The sequence below is a fragment of the Jaculus jaculus genome, chromosome 10, assembly GCF_020740685.1.
Source record: "Jaculus jaculus isolate mJacJac1 chromosome 10, mJacJac1.mat.Y.cur, whole genome shotgun sequence".
Taxonomy (NCBI): Eukaryota; Metazoa; Chordata; class Mammalia; order Rodentia; family Dipodidae; genus Jaculus; species Jaculus jaculus.
In genome coordinates this window covers 42077231-42100551 of record NC_059111.1, presented here as the reverse complement: position 1 = coordinate 42100551, position 23321 = coordinate 42077231, and the positions used below count along the sequence as shown (strand labels likewise).

The following is a 23321-nucleotide window of genomic DNA, read 5'->3' as shown; positions in this document are numbered from 1 at the left end:
GCTATATTCAATACCCTTCTTTGTTCTGTATATTTAGTATTTTATCTATAATATGACAAGGGAAATTTCTTTTTCTGGTCCTGTGTATCTGATATCCTATAAATCTCTTTTACCTGTATTGGTATCTCTTTCCCTAGATTTGGGAAACTTTATTAATATTTTCTATGCCTCTAGCATGGTGTTCTCCTTCTCTGACTATTCTTTGTAGATTTTGGTTTGTAATTACAGATTCACATTCAGGTTTCCCAGTCTCAGTGTTGTAAACCTACTCTTGGGGTGCTTACTATTTCAGTCTCTACTCCATGCTTTTCAATAGTTGAGGGTTCTTTCTGAGATTCCTGTAGCTGCATCTGCTTGAGGTTTATGTGGAGGCAGTTGATGCTCATGAATCAGTCATCCTGATAGGTGTATTGTATTTTGAATTTATATTTCCTTAAAGACCAATGATGTTGAATAACATTCTGGGTACTAATTTGGTACCTGTACCAGTTTTTTTTTGTGTGTGTGTGTGAAGTGGGTTAAAATTATCTGTCAAAATATTTAGTTTTGGGCTGGAGAGATGGCTTAGTGGTTAAGTGCTTGCCTGAGAAGCCTAAGGACCCCGGTTCGAGGCTCGGTTCCCCAGGTCCCACGTTAGCCAGATGCACAAGGGGGCACATGCATCTGAAGTTCATTTGCAGTGGCTGGAAGCCCTGGCGCGCCCGTTCTCAATCTCTCTCTCTCTCTCTGTCTCTTTCTCTCTCTCTCTGTCACTCTCAAATAAATAAATAAAAAATGAACAAAAAAAATATTTAGTTTTGAGGATTCTGTGTGTATTATGGATATGTTTGATCAGATTTATGCTTCAAAATATTTTCCCAGTCTGTTTTTAGTCTCTTTTAAAAATATTTTTGTTCATTATTTATTTATTTATTTGAGAGCAACAAACAGAAAGAGAAAGGCAGATAAAGAATGGACATGCCAGGACCTCCAGCCACTGCAAACGAATTCCAGACGCGTGTGCCCCCTTGTGCATCTGGTTAACATGGGTCCAGGGGAATTGAGCCTGGAACCGGGGTCCTTAGGCTTCACAGACAAGCGTTTAACCGCTAAGCTATCTTTCCAGCCCTGTTTTTAGTCTCTCTTTTTTTTTCATTTTTCATCTTTTTTTTCTTCAATTTTTATTAACATTTTCCATGATTATAAAAAGTATCCCATGGTAACACCCTCCCTCCCCAACCCCCACTTTCCCCTTTGAAATTCAATTCTCCATCATATCCCCTCTCCCTTGCAATCAGTCTCTCTTTTATTTTGATGTCATAGTCTTTTCTTTCTGTTATGATGGTCTTGTGTAGGTAGTATCAGTCACTATGAGGTCATGGATATCCAGGCCATTTTATGTCTGGAGAGAGCATGTTGTAAGGAGTCCTACTTGTCCTTTGGCTCTTACATTCTTTCTGCCACCTCTTCCACATTAGACCCTGAGACTTGGAAGGTGTGATCAAGATGTTACTCAGTACTCCAGTCATTTCTTTCCAGCACTATGATACCTTCTGAGTCATCCCAAGGTCACTGCCATCTGAAAAGAGAAGATTCTCTACCGAAAGTGAGAGTAGCATTAATACAAGGGTATGAATATTAAGAGAAGTGCTTACTGGGCAGTTTGATAAGCATAGTATATACATTTTTCCAGACATCAGCAGATGTTACAACCCTAGGGCTCATGACTACTCCTGTTTTAAGTTTTCAGTATCAGGGATGTGTTCCCCCCCATGGACTGGGCCTCCAGTCCAGTTGGAGGGCAGTTGGTTTCCACCATGAAGACGTGCCACTATTGCACCCATTGGCTCATTTGGCCTGGCTGGCCAATTACAAGGCTTGCAGTGTCCACTGTTGAGTATCTTCACTGATGGTATCTCTTTCACCCATTGAGCTACATGTAGAATGGCTTCTTCCAGCTTTCTGTCACCTGGTGTACATGGAGGAGGTTATCAGCTCAGTTCCAGCAGGATTTCTTAGTGGCCTTGCAACCCAAGTATGTGGCGTCTTCAGCAATAGGGTCTTACCATCGATTCCTAGTGGGAAATCAAGGACCTCCTTGGCCAACAACTCACTGGAGGTATATCCCCGGCACTGAAAATTTTCTAACAATGATCTATGGCTCCTGAGTGTTTGTCCGAAACCGGAGGATTCCATAGGATTTATTTTCATCCACTTAGATTTTGATTAGCCCTCCCTCCACCTTTCCTTTACTCAATCTCTTCCCCTGACCTCAATTTGGGCCTTTTCACACACACACACACACACACACACACACACACCCATTAATCTATTCTTTACATACAATACCAACCTACTAAGTACCCTCCTCTCTTCCTTTCTCTTCCCTTTATATCACCTTTTTAACTCACTGGCCTCTGCTACTGAGTTTTTCCCTTCTCACATAGAAGCCCAATCATCTGTAGCTAGGATCCACATATGAGGGAGAACATGTGATACTTGGCTTTCTGGGCCTGGGTTACCTCACTTAGTATAATGCTTTCCAGATCCATCCATTTTCCTGCAAATTTCCTAACTTCATTTTTCTTTACTGCTGAGTAGAACTCCATTGTATAAATGTGCCACATCTTCATTATCTACTCATCAGTTGAGGGACATCTAGGCTGGTTCCATTTCCAGCTATTATGAATTGAGCAGCAATAAACATGGTTGAGCATGTACTTCTAAGGAAATGGGATGAATCCTTAGGACATATGCCTAGGAGTGCTATAGCTAGGTCATATGGTAGATCAATTTTTAGCTGCCTTAGGAACCTCCACACTGATTTCCACAATGGCTGGACCAGATTGCATTCCCACCAACAGTGTACAGGGTTCCTATTTTTCCACATCCCCGCCAGCATTTATGATCATTTCTTTTCATGGTAGACAATCTGACAGGAGTGAGATGGAATCTCAATGTAGTTTTAATCTGCATTTCCCTGATGACTAAGGATGTAGAACATTTTTTTAGATGCGTATACGCCAACCATATTTCTTCTTTTGAGTACTCTCTATTTAGCTCCATAGCCCATTTTTTTTCTATTTGAAAGATTACAAAATTTAATTATGAGAATCAAGCAGTGGTTATTAGTCACAGCAAACTACTTTGATAACTCTGGCGTGTACAGATGCTAGTTTTTAAAGAAAGGTGACAAATAACCAATTCAACTTTGATAACACTGTTCAGGATCTATATAAACTCAATTCTAGACATAGTTCAACACACAAGGCAAAGAGGATGACTGTAATTATCACCAATAATTAAGCCAAAGGCAGAATTTTTAAAAAAAATCAGTAACAATAGATTGTGGTTTCAAATGTCAAATACTACATAAAAAAGTAATCTATTTTTCTACCTGAGACCAAAATTAAGTTTCCTTTTTCCTATCTAAATCTACTCTGTAGCATTGAGGTAAATCTGAATTCACCTGATATACTCTTCCAAAACTTCTTTAATCCTGCTTTAGAAATTCTAATGTTATACTTAGGAATTATTTACAGTTTTTCTTCAGATAATTTTATTAGCTTAACAGACCTATAATGGGCCATAAAACTACTAATAATGTGAAAATAAAAAAAGTATTGTACAAAGTTCCTGAATGTGCATTACGTAATAGGATCACAGAATCTGTGTGTGTGTGTGTGTGTGTGTGTGTGTGTATATATATATATATGTGTGTGTGTGTATGTATATATGTATATATACACATACATATATGCATATATATGAATCACTGAGATTTAAGAAAGTAAGTTTACTTTAAGAAAACCCATTCTCTTTGGAGCAGAGGTTGTAAAATAACAATTTATTACAAAAAATATTATGTATAAAAGCTCCAAAGCAAACAAAGCATTTGCCTTACGTGACAAAAATTGTAACTTAATGTAAAAAATAGCTGGGCGTGGTGATGCATGCCTTTAATTCCAGAACTCAGGAGGCCGAGGTAGAAGGATCGCTGTGAGTTAGAGGCCAGCCTGAGACTACATAGGGAATTTCAGGTCAGCCTGGGCTAGAGTGAGACCTGACATAAAAATAAAAATAAAATAAAATAAACCAACTAGATCATCATTGTGGCCATGTAACTTTGTGTTGGGGTGGGGGAGTGGGTTTTTGCTGAGGTGATAACCATCTCACTCCTTATTCTTGTCCTTTACCAAAGTAATCAGAAAGCCACTCCCAAAGCTGCCTTTCTTGTGGCTATCTTTGGCAATGCCTCCAAATCTCAAGAACAAAAGAACCTACTGAAGTGAAGAGGATGAAGACACTGTGGAGATGTACAGTAGCAGTCAAAGAGTACATGACGAGAAAGAAAATAGTCTAACGAAAGCTGAGCAGTAGTCTACCCTCAAAAGACACAGAAAATAAAAAGGTTTGGAGCTTGTTACTCCTCTGGTGCTTCTTTCACACTGTCTTCCATTAGAAGACTGTGGGAACATAAATTTCAAACTCTGAAAAGTTGATGACAGGAAGAAAAGCAAGAAAACTGAAGAACTGGTAAACCAGTACAGCAGAAGCCTTAGCTGTCAATGAGTTTCTTTGCTCTTGTATTGGCAGTGTCGATACGATCTTTGTTGGTGTTGGCCTTTTCTGTGATCCGCTGTACTTGTTGATTTTGTGCATCAGTTTCATTGCCCATATCCAGAGCCATGTTCTTTAGATTTCCAAGGATACTGCCCACTTGAGTCAGGTTTTCTTCCATCTCATCTTCTTTAGCATCATTAGTTATGCGTTTAATGTATCCACCGCTAGCTGCTCCTGTGGAGGTCTGCTGAGGTTGACCATTGGTTACTCGGCCTGGTTGCTTTGAAACAACACTGTTAGGTGAATTGCCTCCACCATCTCCCCACGTTGCCTTATAGGCCTTTCCAGATTCAAAGTTCTTTGTTCGATTACAAGGGCATATGCAGAGTCCACAGCACTTGTTGAGTTCTGTCAAAGTCTTCTCGGCCTCTCTCATGTCTTTATTTATTTGGTCCATGCCTTCTTCTATGTGGTTTAATTGTTCCCCCTGCTCATCCAGTAGAGTGATGGTCTTTTTTTTTTTTAATTTTTTTTTTAATTTATTTATTTGAGAGCAACAGACACAGACAGAAAGACAGATAGAGGGAGAGGGAGAGAATGGGCGCGCCAGGGCTTCCAGCCTCTGCAAACGAACTCCAGACGCGTGCGCCCCCTTGTGCATCTGGCTAACGTGGGACCTGGGGAACCGAGCCTCGAACTGGGGTCCTTAGGCTTCACAGGCAAGCGCTTAACCACTAAGCCATCTCTCCAGCCCATTTTTTAAATTTTTTTTTTAATTTATTTATTTGAGAGCAACAGACACAGACAGAAAGACAGATAGAGGGAGAGGGAGAGAATGGGTAGAGTGATGGTCTTGATTCCTGCATCCTGAGACTCAATGGCTAAACCCAGGATTCTCCTCGTACTTTCCAGAAACTCAGCAGTAATTTGGTGAGCCCTCAGCTGAATTTCTTCTGGTGACAGATTATCCATGATGAATCAAAACTCTACCAGACACAAAAGTGGAAATGTAGATGTTTGAGCGGTTTCTTCCGGTCACTGCTCTCCGGCTGCTGCAGCTCAGTCTCTCCGAGACCTGAGCTGACCCGGCTGCAGGGTGCTTCCATAGCCCATTTTTTAATTGGCTTGTTTGACTTCTCATTATTTAACTTTTTGAGTTCTTTGTATATCCTAGGTATTAATCCTCTATCACATATATAACTGGCAAAGATTTTTTTCCCATTCTGTAGGTTGCCTCTTTGCTTTATTCACAGTGTACTTTGCAGTACAAAATCTTTGTAATTTCATGTGGTCCAGTGGTTACTCTGTGGTTTCATTGCCTGAGCAATTGGGGTTATATTCAGAAAGTCTTTGCCAAGACCAATATGTTGAAGGGGTTCCCCTACTTTTTCCTCTAGCAATTTCAGAGTTTCAGGTCTGATGTCAAGGTCTTTAGTCCATTTGGATTTAATTCTTGTACATGGAGAGAGAGAGAGAGAGAGAGAAGAATCTATTTTCATCCTCCCAGCACCATTTGCTGAAGAGGCTGTCTTTTCTCCAATGAGTATTTTTGGCATTTTAATCGAATATCAGGTAGCTATAGCTGCCTTGACTTATATTTGGGTCCTCTATTCTTTTCCATTGATCTACATATCTGCTTTTGTACCAGTACCATGCTGTCTTTGTTACTATGGCTCTGTAGTATAGGTTAAAATCAGGTATGGTGATACCTCCCAACTTATTTTTGTTGCTCAGTATTATTTTAGATATTCAAGGTTTTTTGTGATTCCAAATGAATTTTTAGGTTGATTTTTCTATTTCTGTGAAGAATGCCTTTGGAAGTTTGATGGGGAATGCATTAAATGTGTAGATTGCTTTTTGTAAAATTGCCATTTTCAAAATATTGATTCTTTCAATCCAGGAACAAGGGATGTTTTTCCATTTCCTAGTGTCTTCTGCAATTTCTCGTTTGAGTGTTTTATAGTTTTCATTGTATAGATCCTTTACTTCCTTGGTTAGGTTTCTTCCAAGGTACTTTATTTTCTTTGATGCAATTGTGAATGGGAGTGATTCTCTGATTTCATCCTCTGTGTGTTTGTTGTTAGCATATAGCAACCTACTGATTTCTGTGTATTTATTTTGTATCCTGCTACAAGGCTGTAGGTGTTTATCAGCTTTTAACAGTTTGCTGGTAGAGTCTTTTGGGTCCTTTATATATAGAATCATGTAATCTGCAAATAATGATAATTTGATCTCTTCCTTTCCAATTTGTATCACTTTTATGTGTCTCTCTCTTGCCTTATTGCTATGGCTTAAGACTTCCAGTCCTATATTAAATAAAAGTGGGGACTGTGGACACCTTTGTCTTGTTCCTGATTTTAGTGGAAAAGCTTCCAGTATTTCCCCATTTAGTAATATGTTGGCTCTAGGCTTGTCATAAACAGCCTTTCTATTCCCAGTCTCTGTAGGACTTTTATCATGAAGGGATGTTGGATTTTTGTCAAACGCTTTCTCCTCGTCTAATGAGATGATCATATGATTTTTTGTCCTTCAGTACATTTATATAATGTATTACATTTATTGATTTGCGTATGTTGAACCACCCCTGCATCTCTTGGATAAAGTCTACTTGGTCATGGTGAATGATTTTTCTGATATATAATATTCTTGTATTCTGTTTGCCAATATTTTGTTGAGAATTTTTTTGCATCTATGATCATGAGGGAGATTGATCTGTAATTTTCTTTTTTTGTTCTATCTTTGCCTGGTTTTGGTATCAGGGTGATGCGGGCTTCATAGAAGGATTTACTCAGCGGTAAAGAGAAATGAAGTTATGAAATTTGCAGAAACATGGATGGACCTGGAAAAGATTATACTAAGTGAGGTAACCCAGGCCCAGAAAGCCAAGCGCCACATGTTCTCTCTCATATGTGGATCCTAGCTACAGATGATTGGGCTTCTGCGTGAGAATGAAAATACTTAGTAGCAGAGGCCAGTAAGTTAAAAAGGAGACATAAAGGGAAGAGAAAGGAAGGGAGGAGGGTACTTAATAGGTTGATATTGTATATATATGTAAGTACAGTGATTGTGATGGGGAGGGAATATGATGGAGAATGGAATTTCAAAGGGGAAAGTGTAGGGGGGGGGAGGAAGGGAATTACCATGGGATATTTTTTTATAATCATGGAAAATGCTAATAAAAATTTTTTAAAAAAGAAGGATTTTGTAGGATTCCTTCTGTTTCTATTTTATGGAAAAGCTTAAGAAGCAGTGGTGTTAGTTCTTCCCTGAAGGTCTGGTAAAATTTAGCAGTGAATCCATCTGGGCGTGGGCTTTTTTAGTTGGGAGATTTTTTATAACTGTTCGGATCACCATGCTTGTTATAAGTCTATTTAAGTGATTAATTTCATCTTGATTTAATTTAGGTATGTCATATAAATCAAGGAAATCATTCATTTCTTTCAGATTTTCATACTTTGTGGAGTATATGCTTTTATAGTATGTCCCTATGATTTTTTGAATTTCTCTAGCATCTGTTGTGATGTTGCCTTTTTCATCTCTAATTTTATTAATTTGTGTCTCTTCTCTTTTTCTTTTGGTCAGATTTACTAAGGATTTATCAATCTTGTTTATCCTTTCAAAGAACCAGCTCTTGGTTTCATTGATTCTTTGGATTGTTTTTCTAGTTTCTATTTCATTAATTTCTGCCCTAATCTTTATTATTTCTTCCCATCTACTAGTTTTTGGTTTGCCTTGTTCTTCTTTTTCCAAGGCTTTAAGGTGAAGCATTAGGTCGTTTACTTGCGACCTTTCTAATTTTGTAACATAGGCACTTAAAGCTATAAATTTACCACTTAAGACTGCCTTCATTGTGTCCCAGAGATTTTGATATGTTGTGTTCTCATTATCATTTGACTCTATAAATTTTTTGATTTTTTTCTTGTTTTCTTCATTGACCCATTCATCATTTAATAGTGTATTGTTTAATTTCCATGATTTTGTGTATGCTCCATAGCCTTTCTTGCTATTGATTTGTAATTTGATTCCATTGTGGTCAGATAGAATGCAAGGAATTATTTTAGTTCTCTTGTATTTGTTTATATTTGCTTTGTGTCCTAATATATGGTCTATTTTGGAGAATGTTCCATGTGCTGCTGAAAAGAAGGTATGTTCTGCAGCATTTGGCTGAAATGTCCTGTAGATAGCTGTTAGGTCCATTCCTTCTATGACCTCATTTAGTCCAGATGCCTCTCTGTTTATTTTTTCCTGGGATTACCTGTCAATTGATGAGAGAGGTATGTTGAAGTCACCCACTACCACTGCATTGTTGCTAAAAGGATTTAATAAATTTCTTTTGTTGTGGTGCTGGAGATTGAACCTAGTACCTCACATATGGCAGACAAGAGCACTAACAGCCTAAGAGTTCATTTTTATACATCTTACATGGACAGAAAATGAGTATCTGCACTAGTCTGTCTTGAGAGTTTATATGGTCATGGATGGCTGTGTTGGGTTTCTTTAGAGAACTTTCTGTATTCTTAAGTTTTTGTATCTGTTATGGTTAGGATTTTGTAGTTGAAGTAATTTAAACAATATGATTGTAAAAGAACCCCCCCCAAACAGAGACAGATCCTGATTCCATAAATATTCATGTAGATCTCTTGCTGTCTTTGCTCTCTTGCTTCAGAACTCTTTGTTGTTTAAATTTATTCAGCTCCTTTCTTTTAGAACTGAATGTTGATTTACCATAGTTAAAAACAAAAAAACTAAGGTGAGAGACTCCATGAGCCTTTTCTTGGAAATTATGAGAAACTTAAAAATCTGGGATGTGATTTTTATCTCACTTGGATTAGTCACAGGAGAACTTTGCAAAGACAAGACAGATCCTGAAGTATCTGTGAAAGCTGGCTGACACTTTCTTGTGAGTTAGGAGTGCAACAGTTACCTTAAAGCTAAGAATGTTAACATTTTTAAAAATCGTAGTAAAGTATGTTCTTAGAATTGGAACTCAGACAAATCTTTTTGAAAAAAAGTTTATTTATTTACTTATTGTGAGAGAGAGAGAGAAAGAGAGAGGGAGGGAGGGAGGGAAGGAGGGAGGGAGGGAGGGAGAATGGGCTCACCTGGAGGACCTCTAGCCATTGCAAACAAACTCCAGCCACATGGGCCACCTTGTACATCTAGTTTACATGGGTACTTGGGAGTTGAACCTGGGTCCTTAGGCTTTGCAGGCAATCACCTTAACCACTAAGCCATCTCTCCAGCCCCTAAAATACTTTAGTTATTTATTTACAAGAAAAGAGAGGGGAGGAGGGAGGGATGGAAGGGGAGAGAGAGACAGAATGAGAATGGGCATCCAGGCCTCTAGTCTCTGCCAACAAATTCCATATGCATGCACTGTCATCTTGTGGGTACTGAATACTGGGGAACTGAACTCAGGTCCTTAGACTTTGCAGGCAAGTGCCTTAACCACTAAGCAATCTCTCCAGCTCCTCAGACAAATCTTAATGAGGTGCTTAGAATGATGGTAATATTTATGCACACTTTTCATAGTATGAGCACTCTGATCTGGGATGCTAACATCTAGAGATTGTGATCTGTTGACCCTACTACTCAAATAGAACAAGAAGTAGAAAGTAAACAAAAGTCTTTCAAGCACAAAGTTCATGCACTTTACTCCTAGAAGCATGCATATTTCAAACCCTTACCCAGAGGTCACTTACTTTGTACATGGTTCTTATAAACTCATCTAGTTGCTTAGCTCAGAATTAACTATAGGAAATTGATTAAGGCAGAAATAAGGGACCAGTCTGGTGAGCACCTACAAAAGCAGGTCTAAGTTTAGCCATCCATGGACCTCTGAGCTTTGTTTTTGTGATAACTAGAGAAATAAAATTGCTAAAGAAGTTTGAGGCCTTAAAGTAAAAGTATGTTTAATAAATCACTGATAACAGAAGAGGATATGATTAATTTTAGGAAGAATCCTATTTGTGTATATGTAAGAGCCTGTGTTTTGAAGGGGTAACAAGACAATGAATAAATGAACTTTGGCAATGCATAGTAGACAAGGTATTATATTTGGTACTAGTGTGGGTGACTACCTTTAGAGGTAAGGACAAGAACAGGCCAGTGTGTGGGGTTTATAGAGGTTCCTTTGAAGAGGTGGCAGTTAAGCTTTTGGGTCTCCAGAATGGCTGAGATAAAATCATTCGGAGGCTGGGAGGCAGAGGTAAGATGATCACTGTGAGCTCAAGACTGGCCTGGGACTACACAATGAGTTCCAGGTCATCCTGGGCTAACATGAGATCCTGCCTCTGAAAAAAAAAAAAAAAAAAAAACAGGCAGAGGGAATGGAAATGCTTCCAAAGCCCTGTGGTAGTTGTGGGAGAAATAATATTATGACTGCAACACGGTGAGAGGGTCGAAATGAAGGATTGGTCATGATCCTGAAGGTTTGGTCATCATTGGTCATTATACTCTTGGGAGGATATTGGGGCTTTTGGAAAGATTCAGGGAAGAAAGGGATTGATTGACTTAGATTTTCACATCATTTAACTAAGACAGACCTAAAATAAATTCCATAAACACCATAGTCTGATACTTCTATTTTCTTTTGCAAATGCATACATATATTTCTAATATTAGTCACAACTGCTGTGGCCCATTAAGGTGTGGCTAAGGCATTATTTTCTTTTTCTTTTTTAGAGTTCATTCCTATTTATTGCTAGATAGCATTTAATCATTTGGATATATCATAACTTGTTTATCCAATCCCTCCCTCCCTCCCTCTATCTCTCTTTTTTTTCTCAGTTTTTATTAACATTTTCCATGATTATAAAAAATATCCCATGGTAATACCCCCCCCACACACTTTCCCCTTTGAAATTCCATTCTCCATCATATCCCCTCTCCCTTGCAATCAGTCTCTCTTTTATTTTGATGTCACAGTCTTTTCCTTCTGTTATGATGGTCTTGTGTAGGTAGTGTCAGGCACTATGAGGTCATGGATATCCAGGCCATTTTATGTCTGGAGGGAGCACATTGTTCTACCCTTCCTTTGGCTCTTACATTCTTTCTGCCACCTCTTCCGCATTAGACCCTGAGACTTGGAAGGTGTGATCGAGATGTTACTCAGTACTCCAGTCACTTCTTTCCAGCACTATGATACCTTCTGAGTCATCCCAAGGTCACTGCCATCTGAAAAGAGAAGATTCTCTACCCAAAGTGAGAGTAGCATTAATATAAGGGTATGAATATTAAGAGAAGTGCTTACTGGGCAGTTTGATAAGCATAGTATATACATTTTTCCAGACATCAGCAGATGTTACACCCCTAGGGCTCATGACTACCCTGTTTTAAGTTTTCAGTATCAGGGATGTGTCCTCCCCCTCCCCCCCCACCATGGAGCAGGCCTCCAGTCCAATTGGAGGGCAGTTGGTTTCTACCATGACAGACCTGCTGCTTTTGCACCCATTGGCTCATTTGGCCTGGCTGGCCAATTATAAGGCTTGCAGTGTCCCCTGTTGAGTAACTTCACTGGTGGTATCTCTTTCTCCCATTGAACTACATGTAGAATGGGTTCTTCCAGCTTTCTGTCAGCTGGTGTACATGGAGGAGGTTATCAGTTCAGTTCCAGCAGGATTTCTCAGTGGCCTTGCAATAAGGTATTATTTTCCAAAGTGATTGCCCATGTCATTAAACTTGGAGGGCCTTGGTCACTATTACTGTGTAACAGGCCTATGTGAGTACAGCAAGTGCTTTGGAATTCCAGTCCTTCTGTTTTAGCATTGCCTTAGAAAGGGTACTCCCTATGTTTATTTGTTTGGTGATTTATTAACTAAGAGTGAAAACCCCAAATTTCTAATTTTTACAAGCATACCCTGGATTTAGGACAAGCTAAAAGTACAACCAGAGGTGTCTACTCACTGGTATATATGAGGTACTATCTATCTTGGGGAGTGGATGTTCTCTCTAGCTTCCCTAAAGCCTCGGAAGTCCTTTATACCTGGAAGGAGCCACTGCAGAGATTCTGCAGTGTTCTCTCACATGCTGTGCTGGCCACCCCAGGTCACCTCTAGCTCTGCCTACTTCTAGGCAGTGTATTGAAAACAGCCTTTGTCTTTCTTGTGATTAGAACTCTGGCAGAGAAGTATGTTTTGGGAAAGAGCCAAGGAATTTATTTGTCTTAGAATCTATAAGCTAAGGTGCTAAAGTATAGGTGTTTTAGGTAAATAACTATTAATAATATTATTTTAAATTTTTTATTTATATTATCAGAGAGAGATAGAGAGGTATATATAGAGAGAGACTGGGTGTGCCAGGGCCTCTAGTCACTGCTAATGAACTCCAGACGCATGTATCGCCTTGTGCATCTGACTTTACATGGGTACTGGTGAGTCAAACATGGGTCCTTAGGCTTTGTGGGCTTTGCTTTAACTGCTGAGCCATCTCTCCAGCCCCTCATATCATTTCTTTTTTTTTTTGTTTGTTTTTTTGAGGTAGGGTCTCACTCTAGCCCAGGCTGACTGGAATTCACTATGGAGTCTCAGGGTGGCCTCGAACTCATGGCAATCCTCCTACCTCTGCCTCCCAAATACTGGGATTAAAGGCGTGCGCCACCACGCCCGGCTCCCTCATATCATTTCTTTAAGAGAAAATGTGTTCTCACTCAGGATTCTGAATTTCAGAGTGCCTGAGTGATGTTGGTAGTCAAAGAAAATGTAGCACTAACTTGAGGTGCAACAACTTTTTCAGAGGCTCTGTGAGAATACTTAGGTTCAGAAAAGGGCAGGGCTTTATACAGGTCATAAAATTAAAACTGAAGCTGGGCATGGTAGAACATGCCTTTAATCCCCAGTACTTGGGAGGCTGAGGTGAGAGGATTTTCATGAGTTTGAGACCAGCCTGAGCCTAGTTCCAAGTTAGCCAGGACTGGAGTGAAATCCCACTTTAGAAAAGAAAATTAAAAAAAAAAGAAAAGAAAAAAGAAATTAAGGGCTGGAGAGATGGTTTAGCAGTTAAGATGCTTGCCTGTGAAGCCTGAGAACCCAGGTTAGATTCCCCAGATCCTATGTAAGCCAGTTGCACATGGTGGTGGCACATGCATCTGAAGTTTGTTTGCAATGGCTGGAGGCCCTGGTGTGCCCATTCTCTCCTCCTCCCCCTTCTCTCTGTCCCTCTCTTCTAAATGAATAAAACATAAAAATAGAAAATTAAAACTGACATATACTGATAGTATAATTTAATGATTTAAAAAAAAAACATCAATTCAGAGCAAGAAAAACTGAATGTTTTATGCCATCTGTGAAAAGAGCAGGAGTTGGGGAACTGGCTCAGTGGATAAAGCACTTGCTGTGCAAGCCCGATACCCCACATAAAGTTCAGTCCCCAAGCCCCTCATAAAGAACAAGAAGCTGTGGCAGTCTTCTGTAATCCCAGAAGCTGACAGCAAAGTAGGAGGCAGAGATAAGATTTTCTATGTCTTTTCCCCTTCTCCTGTAAGTGCCATTTTCCCTTTGTGAGAGTCACAACTTCCCCTGCAAGTCCTGTTTTCATTTATCTCTTTAAGACTTGATGTTTCACATGGGCCTCATCTCACTAATCCAGGCATGTGAAGAATGTTTTCTGTGTGGGCCAACTCTACCTAATCATGAGAGATTCATTCATGCAATGTTAAAATTTTGATTAATGATTATCAGTATGTAAGTAAAAGGAAGTCTGCTTTGGAGATGAAAGTTCTAGTCTAGCATGCCAGCAGACCAGGTCAGGGAAAGCCATACCTGTTTTGATTTTAAAAAATTTAAACTTCCTCTAGAGTATATTTAATGTGATGGTATGAGTTGGCATTTTATTTTATCTTTTTATTTTATTATTTTTTATGAGAAAGAGAGAATTGGCATGCCAGGGTCTCTAGCCACTGCAATTGAACTCCAGATGCATGTGCCATCTTGTGCATGTGTATGACCCTTGTGTACTTGCATCACCTTGTGCGTCTGGCTTACATGTGATCTGGGGAGTTGAACATGAGTCCTTAGGTTTCACAGGTGTGCACCTTAACTGCTAAGCCATCTCTCTGGTCCTAAATTGGCATTTTAAAGGAAGGGTATTTACTCAAAATAAATGGAAAGCTTAAGTTTTTTTTTTTTTTTTTGTTTTTGAGGTAGGGTGACACTGTAGCCCAAACCAATCTAGAACTATCTCTGTAGCCCAGGCTGGCCTTGAACTCACAGCAGTCCTTCTACCTCAGCCTCCTGAGTGCTGAGATTAAAGGCATGCACTACCACGCCAGCTTGCTTTAAACTGCTGACACATTTTGTTGAGGCATAGGGCAGTTGTTATAGTATCATCATACAATAAAGTATCACAGATAAAAAAAAAAGCACAGTAGTTTCTACTGTGTGCTCACTGGTACTCTACTCTAAAGCTGTCCAAATCCAGAAATTTTGCTATTTGTGTTACCATTGCTAGATATGTCTTAACATGAAAGCCCACCTTGAAATCACATTCTACCTCATAGCAAATTTTAGCATATCTTTATTTGAATTTTTTTATTAGTTTTCCACCATTTTAAGCACACTGTTCTTTAGGTCTTAGCATTCAGGTTCTCCCCTTGCAATGATGGTGTGATTAAAAATTAATGACTGGCACATTGAGGTGCTCCAAATTTAGAAATCATGTTAGATATATAAACACTGCTCTCCAACTTGATAGTTAAGAATGCTCAAATGTGGTATAAATAATAGGGTTTGGGAGGGGTTCAGGAAAAGTCCTTGAACTCCAAACCCTGAATCTGTATCTGTTTTTATTTATTTATTTTTTGTTATTTGAGGTAGGCTGACCTGGAATTCACTATGTAGTCTCAGGGTAGCCTCGAACTCACAGGGATCCTTCTACTTTTGTCTCCCAAGTGCTGGGATTAAAAGCATGTACCATCATGCCCAGCTTTTGTCTGTTTTTAACCAAAGATTGGATAAATCAGACTGAGAAGGATAATTTATAAAATATCACATTTTATTCAGAAATATCAGGGGTAGGAGGGAGTGGGTTCTCTAGAATTGAGTCAGGGAAAGTAGACCCATGTGGTCCAGGGAAAAGGAGATTAGAGTTCCCTAACCAAGGGGAGGAGAATTGGGTATACCCACGTGGTCTGAGAACCCATGTGGGAGAACAAACATGAACCCTGGAAACAAATATATGAAAAGTTTTTTTCTAAAATGGTGTGCACTTTCAAAGAAATCAAGACTTCCCAGTGTGAACAGAGGGACACGTAGCACCTTGTTGCTCACTGATCATGTAGGATTTGGCAGTTGGTTCCTTTAGGTGCTTGTTGGGTCAAATTTTGAGAGGGGAAATTCCTTAGTTCTAATTCATTTATAAACTGACAAACTTTCTCAAAGTGTAATCTCCTAAAGAGAGACTAGATTAATTCCTAGTTAAGCACTGTTTTTAACCTCTAGGAAGTAGAAATGAAGAAATCAATGCTTCATAAAATCCTAGCCATACCTCAAATTCTAAGCTTCTAGAAGCCCTTTCAAGGAAGAATATATTAATTAACCTGTATAAAACTAAGAGAAAAGGAAAAGTTTTAAATTGAGCTACTGGTAAATCACACTTGAAGACTTCACATAGGTCCTGAAATTTTGTGTGTTAATACTTTTATATTAAACCTTATTACTACAAGTAGTCTATATTCAGTATTTTACCGAGTAGTTACATCACCCTCAATTAAAATCTTTATTGGTCTAGTTTCTCATGAACACCCTTGTTCAAACCTGCATCAACTAACTTAAGGATGGTTGTGTCCAGGTTGCTCCTAGCTACAAAATAACCATAGGCAAAGTACACATACTCTTTTATTTATGTCTTTGTCCTTTGATTGAACAGCTCAGAGATATCTGAGGCTAGATATTTATTCATGTTTTTGTCCTTCACTCAACTGATCAATAATAAAGCTTACCGTTTTTTAAAAGTGAAATAGTAGAACAGCAATAGGAATGTAAGAGCTTTAAATTTTAAGTTGTACAGAAAATAGTGCACAAACCCCTCAAAATTGCAAAGTGGTTGACTTTTGGGTTTGTTTGTTTGTTTGTTTGTTTTTCGAGGTATGGTCTCACTCTAGCCCAGGCTGACCTGGAATTCACTATGGAGTCTCAGGGTGGCCTTGAACTCATGGCAATCCTCCTACCTCTGCCTCCCAAGTGCTGGGATTAAAGACGTGCACCACCACACCTGGTGTGGTTAAGTTTTTATTGGACTCATTCTCCCCAGTATAAAAGGATAACTGAAAAGGATAACTAAATAACCATGTTTCAAAGTCCTCTCTAGAGAGTTGTCATCTACATACTATAGAGAATAGAGTTTGATGGTAGTGGTGATGGTAGGTTTTTGTTTCCCCTGCCACTTTCCAGATGGTAAATCTGGAACTCATTTATAATTCTTTTGGGATATATGCTTTCAAAGTTGTGTATATTTGCAATGTGCAAAAGAGATGTAACTGGAATTCTGAGATTTTAGCCTATTTTGAGTTAGAAAATGGATACAATAGTCCCCCTCCAACATCCTCAGGAGATACTAAGACTCCCATAGTACTGGGCCCTATATGTGCTGTGCTTTTGCTATACATACATATCTATAATAAAGTTTAATTTATCCATTATAGTAAGAGATTAACAATATTATTTATAATGATGTACTGTAGTTGCATGACTATGGTCTTCTCAAAAGAATAAAGATAATTATTAATAGTAATCCACAGAAAGCAAAGCCTTGTATTGATGTTACCCTCAGCACTATGTAGGTGACTTACCTAGCTAGACTTGTATTCTACCTTGTCCTTGTTTGCCTTTAAGCACAGGATGCCTGTGTCCCTCTTCACGTGGACTAATTCAGACTAGTTGTATCCAAGATGTCTGTCAAGGTGACTCTCCCCCACCACACACAGAGCCTTTAACATCATTATAATCTGATTAGATGTTAAATGACATCCTCCAGTGTCATGACATTTTACAGTAACTATGATGATGGCTAGCTATAAAGAACCATGAAAGGAGTGACAAGTGGTGTCTGAATCCCCAGAATACTTATGCCCATTCCTAGAGAAGACACAAATGTTGTACCTTTTATTAGCCCGTCTCTGAGTCGTACTTTTACTCTGTATCTATCCTGTGATAAGTTGATTTGTGAGTTTATCCCCCACTTATATTCTAAGACATCAATACAAGTTGTGACTTTAGGTATTTTGTATTGGGAAGTGCATTGTCTTACTGTATATCACCTTTTTTTTTTTTTTTAAAAAAAATCACTATTTATATAGGTTATTGAGCCAAATTCCATTTTGGCCCTGGTTTGGCTTTTAAAGATTTGGTTAACTGAGTGCTTATGTGAACTACAACTAGAAATCAACATGGGTGTGTTGAAGTGATAAGGACACTCAAGTAACAAAAAGTAACAGCAGTTCTGAAGACTGATAGAAAAAGATGAGACTGACTAGAGAATAAATATTTTAAATTTTTATACTTACTTGCATTTAAAAATATTTAGGGACCATTAAAAGGTTCCAATAGAATTTATACCTTACCATAAAGTAAAGCTTTTTCTTTTTTTTTTTTTGGTTTTTCAAGGTAGGGTCTCACTCTGATCCAGGCTGACCTGGAATGCACTATGTAGTCTCAGGGTGGCCTCGAACTCACTGTGATCCTCCTACCTCTACCTCCCAAGTGCTGGGATTAAAGGCATGCACCACCATGCCCGGCTTAAGCTTTTTATTTTTCAAGTAGCAAATAATTCTGATTTTTTTTAATTTTTAAATTTTTTAATTTAATTTTTTTTTTTTTTTTTTGAGGTAGGGTCTCACTCTAGCCCAGGCTGACCTGGAATTCACTATGTAGTCTCAGGGTAGCCTTGAACTCACAGTGATCCTCCTACCTCTTCCTCCCGAGTGCTGGGGTTAAAGGCATGTGCCACAATGTCCGGTTTAATTATGATGTTTTTCTGTTCGATTTACTTAATAAGGTAGTGTTTTTTAATATTAAAAAGAGTTTTTTAAATATTTTATTTTATTTTTATTAATTATTTAATTTTGGTTTTTTTTGAGGTACTTTTTATTTTAAAACATTTATTATAAAAGTAATACAAATAACATCTGAAAGACTGAGCAAGAACAAAGTTATCCATTTGATGCCCTGACATTCTACTATAACCACAATAATTTAGTTTACCTTTTATTATATTTTGGTGTACTGTCCTGTCATGACCACATTCATAGACTTTGTGTTTTGCGATTTATTATAGTATTGCCTCACATTTTTCTAGTATTTATTACTAACATTTGGTAAGCACATAAATATGTTTCTTGACTACCTAGACCTAGGAATGGTAGACCATGGCCCCACATTTGTGAATAAGTTTTAATGGAACACAGCCATACACATTTGTTTACATGTCTATGGCTGTTCTGCTACAAACAGCAGTGCTAGGAAATTATAACAGAGGCAAAATATGGCCTGAAAAGTCTAAGAGACTTTCTGTCTAGCCTTTAAAAGAAGTGTGCTTACTCTTTCAGTGGTTCACAAATTAGGTTATTAAAAGTAATACCGTGTGGAAAATATTTTTGCATGTAATTTTTATACTTTGGACAACTTAATTGGGAAATGTAAACAAAAGCAGAATAAATGAGTCTGGTTAACACACATCTTAGGGATGATTCAGCACTGTCTTATACCATTCTAGCTATGACATCATAAGGAAGGTAGTGATAAGAATAGAAAGAAAAGACCAGTACTTTTATAGGGAACAATCTTTTAGTCTCTATTAGCAAATCCAATCATATATATTTACATATTTCATTAGCTTATTTTTAGTTTTGATTTCAAGTCAACTAAAGAGTAAAGTAACTGTAAGCATAAGAGACAAGCAGTCAGATTTCAACCAGGACTTTAAAACATAGGCAGAAGCAAACTCAGCTGTCACAGGCTATATGAAGTGTGGCTCTGAGCTGGCCATAGTATACAGAAGGCATTGGGAGAGCCGAGTAAACAAAAGTGGTTGTTTCAACAAAGAGCTCACGGTGGCAGCTGAATGTGGGGCAACAAGGGCAGTGCACAGGATCCTTCCTCCCCTCTCAACACATTCTTGGCTCAAACTTGAATGTAGCTGTTATTATACTGTCTCTGATAAGAAAGTCACAGAGCAACTACTCTATGCTTTTCAAGCAATACAAGCTCCTCTATCTGGAAGGTTTTATTCAAAAAGAAAACTTACAAAATGTGATGAGTTCAGTGGACCCTGACTAACTCTGAGATAACACATGAAGCAGGCCCATGAGTCTCCAGATCAATCTTTCACAAATAAAAGAAGGTATTGAGAAATACAAACATCATCTTCTAAGAGAAATAGTCTGAGGCTCTGGCAGCATGAATCCATCAGTCAGCTTGTGACTATGGTGGAATCCGACTCCACTATGGCCAAAGTGAAAGACATCGGTGAGTCTGGGTCACCTAGCAGTTTTCGAGATGCCTTCAAGATTTCCCTTATCCTGTTATGGCTGAGGGAAGCAGAAACAGGTGTAGGCACCACAGTTTGTAACCCTTCCCCTTCTATCTCAGTGCCAACTAGGCAGATGAGCTGTAGTTCTGGTATTCCCACACAGTTTACTTCATGCCAACTTTTACTTTCCATGAGATCCAGGTAAACCAAGAATGCTATATAAACTTGGGTAGCATCTCCTATATCTAATTCCATCATTTCTAAATACTTAGGGTGGGTGCCCATCCACACGTCCTCGGGAGCCCACGTGTGAGCATGGCCACCACCACGGACACCGCCCGGCTCTGAGCCCCTACAGCCTGGCCTGGGCTAGGAGGCGCGGCGCTCCTCCATGCTGCCGACGCGGCGCACCGCAGCAGCCACGGTGCACCCGGGCCCGAGCCCGGCCAGAAGCTAAATTTGTTTTTTGAGGTAGGGTTTCACTCTATCCCAGGCTGGCCTAGGATTCACTGTGTAGCCTCAGGGTGGCCTCGAAGTCACAGTGACCCAACTACCTGTGCCTCCCAAGTGCTGTGATTAAAGGCATGTGCCACCATGCCTGGCTTGTTTTTTTGGTACTAAAATCCAGAATGAGTTTGAGGGTCTTTTCTTATTACTGCTTCCTGTGTTTTATGTTTACAGCTAAGGAGATAGTTCGGTGGGTAAAGTGTTTGCTGTACAAGCATGAGAACCTGAGTTCAAGTCCTCAGCACCACCTAAATGCTGGGCATGGCAGCACATGCACATGCCTGTAATCCCAGTGCTGGGGAGCAAAGACAGGATCTGTAGGATTTACTGGCCAGCTAGTTCTAGCTGAAATGTTGAACTTCAGGGCTCAGTGAGAGACCCTGATCCAAACAATAAGATGAAGAGCAACTGAAGAAGACAACCAACATTGGTCTCTGACTTCCACCTGCACATATAGCACATGTGTATATACACTGGCATAGACATTTGCACCCACACACCATGCACACATACAAAAATCTCGGGATTTCAAGTTTTTAAACTAGGAAATTAGCCAAAGTTATTGCAGGTTAGTCTGTCTCACTACAAATGTTCTTGCTCACTTTGGACATAGATAAATGATGCGGACCCAATAAGCTAGGTGATGTTGTAAGACAGTGCATTCCCACATGAGCATCTTGACCTTTCTATAGGATGTTAAGAACAATAAGGGAAAAAAGGGACTAAAGAATGAGCTATTGTCTTCAAACAACTGCACTGTTGACAACAATCTTCTGCAGGGTGTTATATTACCCAAATGAGACCTTATATGCTACAGAACAAGCAAATGACTGTCTCAAGGTTCTGTGAGTCCTTTTCAACTTGCAAATTTCCCTGTCTTTATTTCTGAAGTGATGCTGAGCTCAAGTCTCAAAAATGCTTGTGTCCTGTTTGAATTTATTCAGGATTTCATTTGTGCATTTATCTGTGTCATTTTTGAATTCTTTCTACATATTATCATTCTTTTGAGTTCTCTTTAGTTTCCTTAGGTAGCTCTCACAGGGGTTTTTTGTAATGGGACTCATATATTGGGGGCGGGGGCAGACATATTGTCTTGGTTTTTCATGTTGTATTGAGACTTAATCATCTGGAGATAGTGCATCAGACCAGGTCTTTGTGGAACATCTGTGTGGAGTACTTGAAATGGTGCTTAATGATTCTTTTGTTCACTGGTCTTTGTTCTGCTTTGTAGTGCTTGGCATTCTGTCTTGGTGGTACTTGGTACTGTTTCATTGGTGGGGTAGTGAAGTGGTCATAATTTGGTTGCAGCTGTGCTCAAACTTAAGACTTGGATCCCCACCCAAATGGTAGATTGTCAGTGCCTCTGCACGGCATGCGGTGTGTCAGAAGAGGATTGCTGAAAGGAATCCAGATCCTAGCTGGTGGTCTGCATTCATGTGGTAGAGTTGAACGGATTCCTGAGGAGATTTCAAACATTGGGACTTGAACCCAATCACAATGTCACATCGTGTGCACCCACATGAAGAGAAATCCAGACCTAATTTGGTCTGGATCACAGTGGCAAGTAGTGTGGACTAGCACAAGGTGGAGGGGAGAGGATTCACACTTGTCCCACATCTGTCCAGCTCACAATCAAGTCTAGAAGAATGCTGATATCTTGACTTCATTATTTTCCATAGGTGGAATACATGCTGGTATCTTTTGATCATGAAAATAAAAGGGTCCAGTTGGTCCTGTCTGGAGAAGATGTTCTCGAAACTCTACAAGAGAAGGGGGAAAGGACAAACCCAAAGTAAGCAGATGTACTGAAGATGGGTTTAGTGCTTCTGGAACTATTAGAATAACTTTTAGAGTCTTTTCTCAGTTTTGTAGAAGGCAGGATGACAGCAGTTAAGAGCATAGACTCAGATTCCAGGTTACTGGATTTCAAACACTGGTTACTTTGTTCTGCATTGAGTAATTTTGAGGAAGTTGCTTAACTTCTGTGCCTCAGTTTCCTTGTCTCAAAAGTATAGGTAACAATATCTACCTTGAAGGTTTAGCAAAATAGGCTACAACATACAAAGACTATTTGCTATTATTAAACATTTTCATTAAAATGCATTGCTGAAATATAATTGCTGTCCATACCTAGATGCCAGATAAAACAAGATGAAGATGGGTTTTGTTTTGTTGGCATGATGTTCTTACAATATTTCTTTACATAGGCTCACAAAGAAGGGTGGAGGACATGTAATCTCTGGTTCATTTTCCACTCACTAGTTTTTCAGAAGTTTCATTTGAGTTTGGACCCCAACATTGAACTGAAAGCCCTTAAGGCATCAGATTCCTTTGAGCCCTACAAAGTGGCCTGGCTTTGACAATAAGAAAGTGACCTGTGTCCATTTGCAGGTACTTATAAGTACTTTGGAACCAATACTTTTCAATCCTTATGTAGTTGATGAGCTATGGAACACTTATAGCTTTATTAAACACTAAAAATGAGAATAAAATTATTTTTCTATAGCCATCCAACCCTCTGGAGACCGGAGTATGGAAGTTATATGATAGAAGGGACACCCGGGCAGCCATACGGAGGAACAATGTCTGAGTTCAACACAGTTGAAGACAACATGAGAAAACGCCGGAAGGAGGCTACTTCTGTTTTAGATGAAAACCAAGCTCTTTGCACAATAACTTCATTTCCCAGGTAAGTTCTTTCATCAACATGTCTTAGCAGGTATATCAGAACAGCAGGTTATTAAGAGAGCAAATCATGACCCAAGCATTTTACCCTATAATTCTCATACTTGAAAGACAGTTCATATTTT

General features: G+C 39.1%; 2 protein-coding genes and 1 pseudogene across 4 annotated transcripts in view; 1 reads left to right on the top strand and 2 right to left on the bottom strand.

Moving 5' to 3' along the window:
- Gclc (glutamate-cysteine ligase catalytic subunit) overlaps positions 1 to 23321 on the top strand; it is a 46045-nt gene that overhangs the window by 3955 nt on the left and 18769 nt on the right. For both annotated transcript variants that reach the window (XM_045160295.1, XM_004660500.3), the window contains exons 2-3: positions 22191 to 22303; positions 23018 to 23200. In XM_045160295.1, coding sequence (XP_045016230.1) covers positions 22191 to 22303; positions 23018 to 23200 — 296 coding nt within the window. The remainder of the gene's footprint in view (positions 1 to 22190; positions 22304 to 23017; positions 23201 to 23321) is intronic.
- On the bottom strand, positions 4538 to 5529 carry LOC123464016 (synaptosomal-associated protein 23-like). Of its 2 annotated transcripts, XM_045160297.1 has the most exons (3): positions 5399 to 5529; positions 4910 to 5057; positions 4538 to 4750 (listed from the first exon to the last, which is right to left on the bottom strand). In XM_045160297.1, the coding sequence occupies exons 1-3, from the start codon at positions 5512 to 5514 to the stop codon at positions 4538 to 4540; spliced, it is 477 nt and encodes a 158-aa protein (XP_045016232.1). In that variant the 5' UTR covers positions 5515 to 5529. The 2 variants fall into 2 exon arrangements, with proteins under 2 accessions (XP_045016232.1, XP_045016231.1); XM_045160296.1 differs by having other exon boundaries at positions 4538 to 5056; positions 5398 to 5529.
- On the bottom strand, positions 19745 to 20397 carry LOC101610242 (annotated as a pseudogene).

Coding starts and splice junctions, on each gene's coding strand:
- LOC123464016 (XM_045160296.1), bottom strand. CDS start 5,514: ATGGATAATCTGTCACCAGAAGAAATTCAGCTGAGGGCTCACCAAATT. Junction 5,057..5,397: donor AGTCTCAGGATGCAGGAATC/AAGACCATCACT, acceptor TTAAAAAAAAAA/AAGACCATCACTCTACTGGA.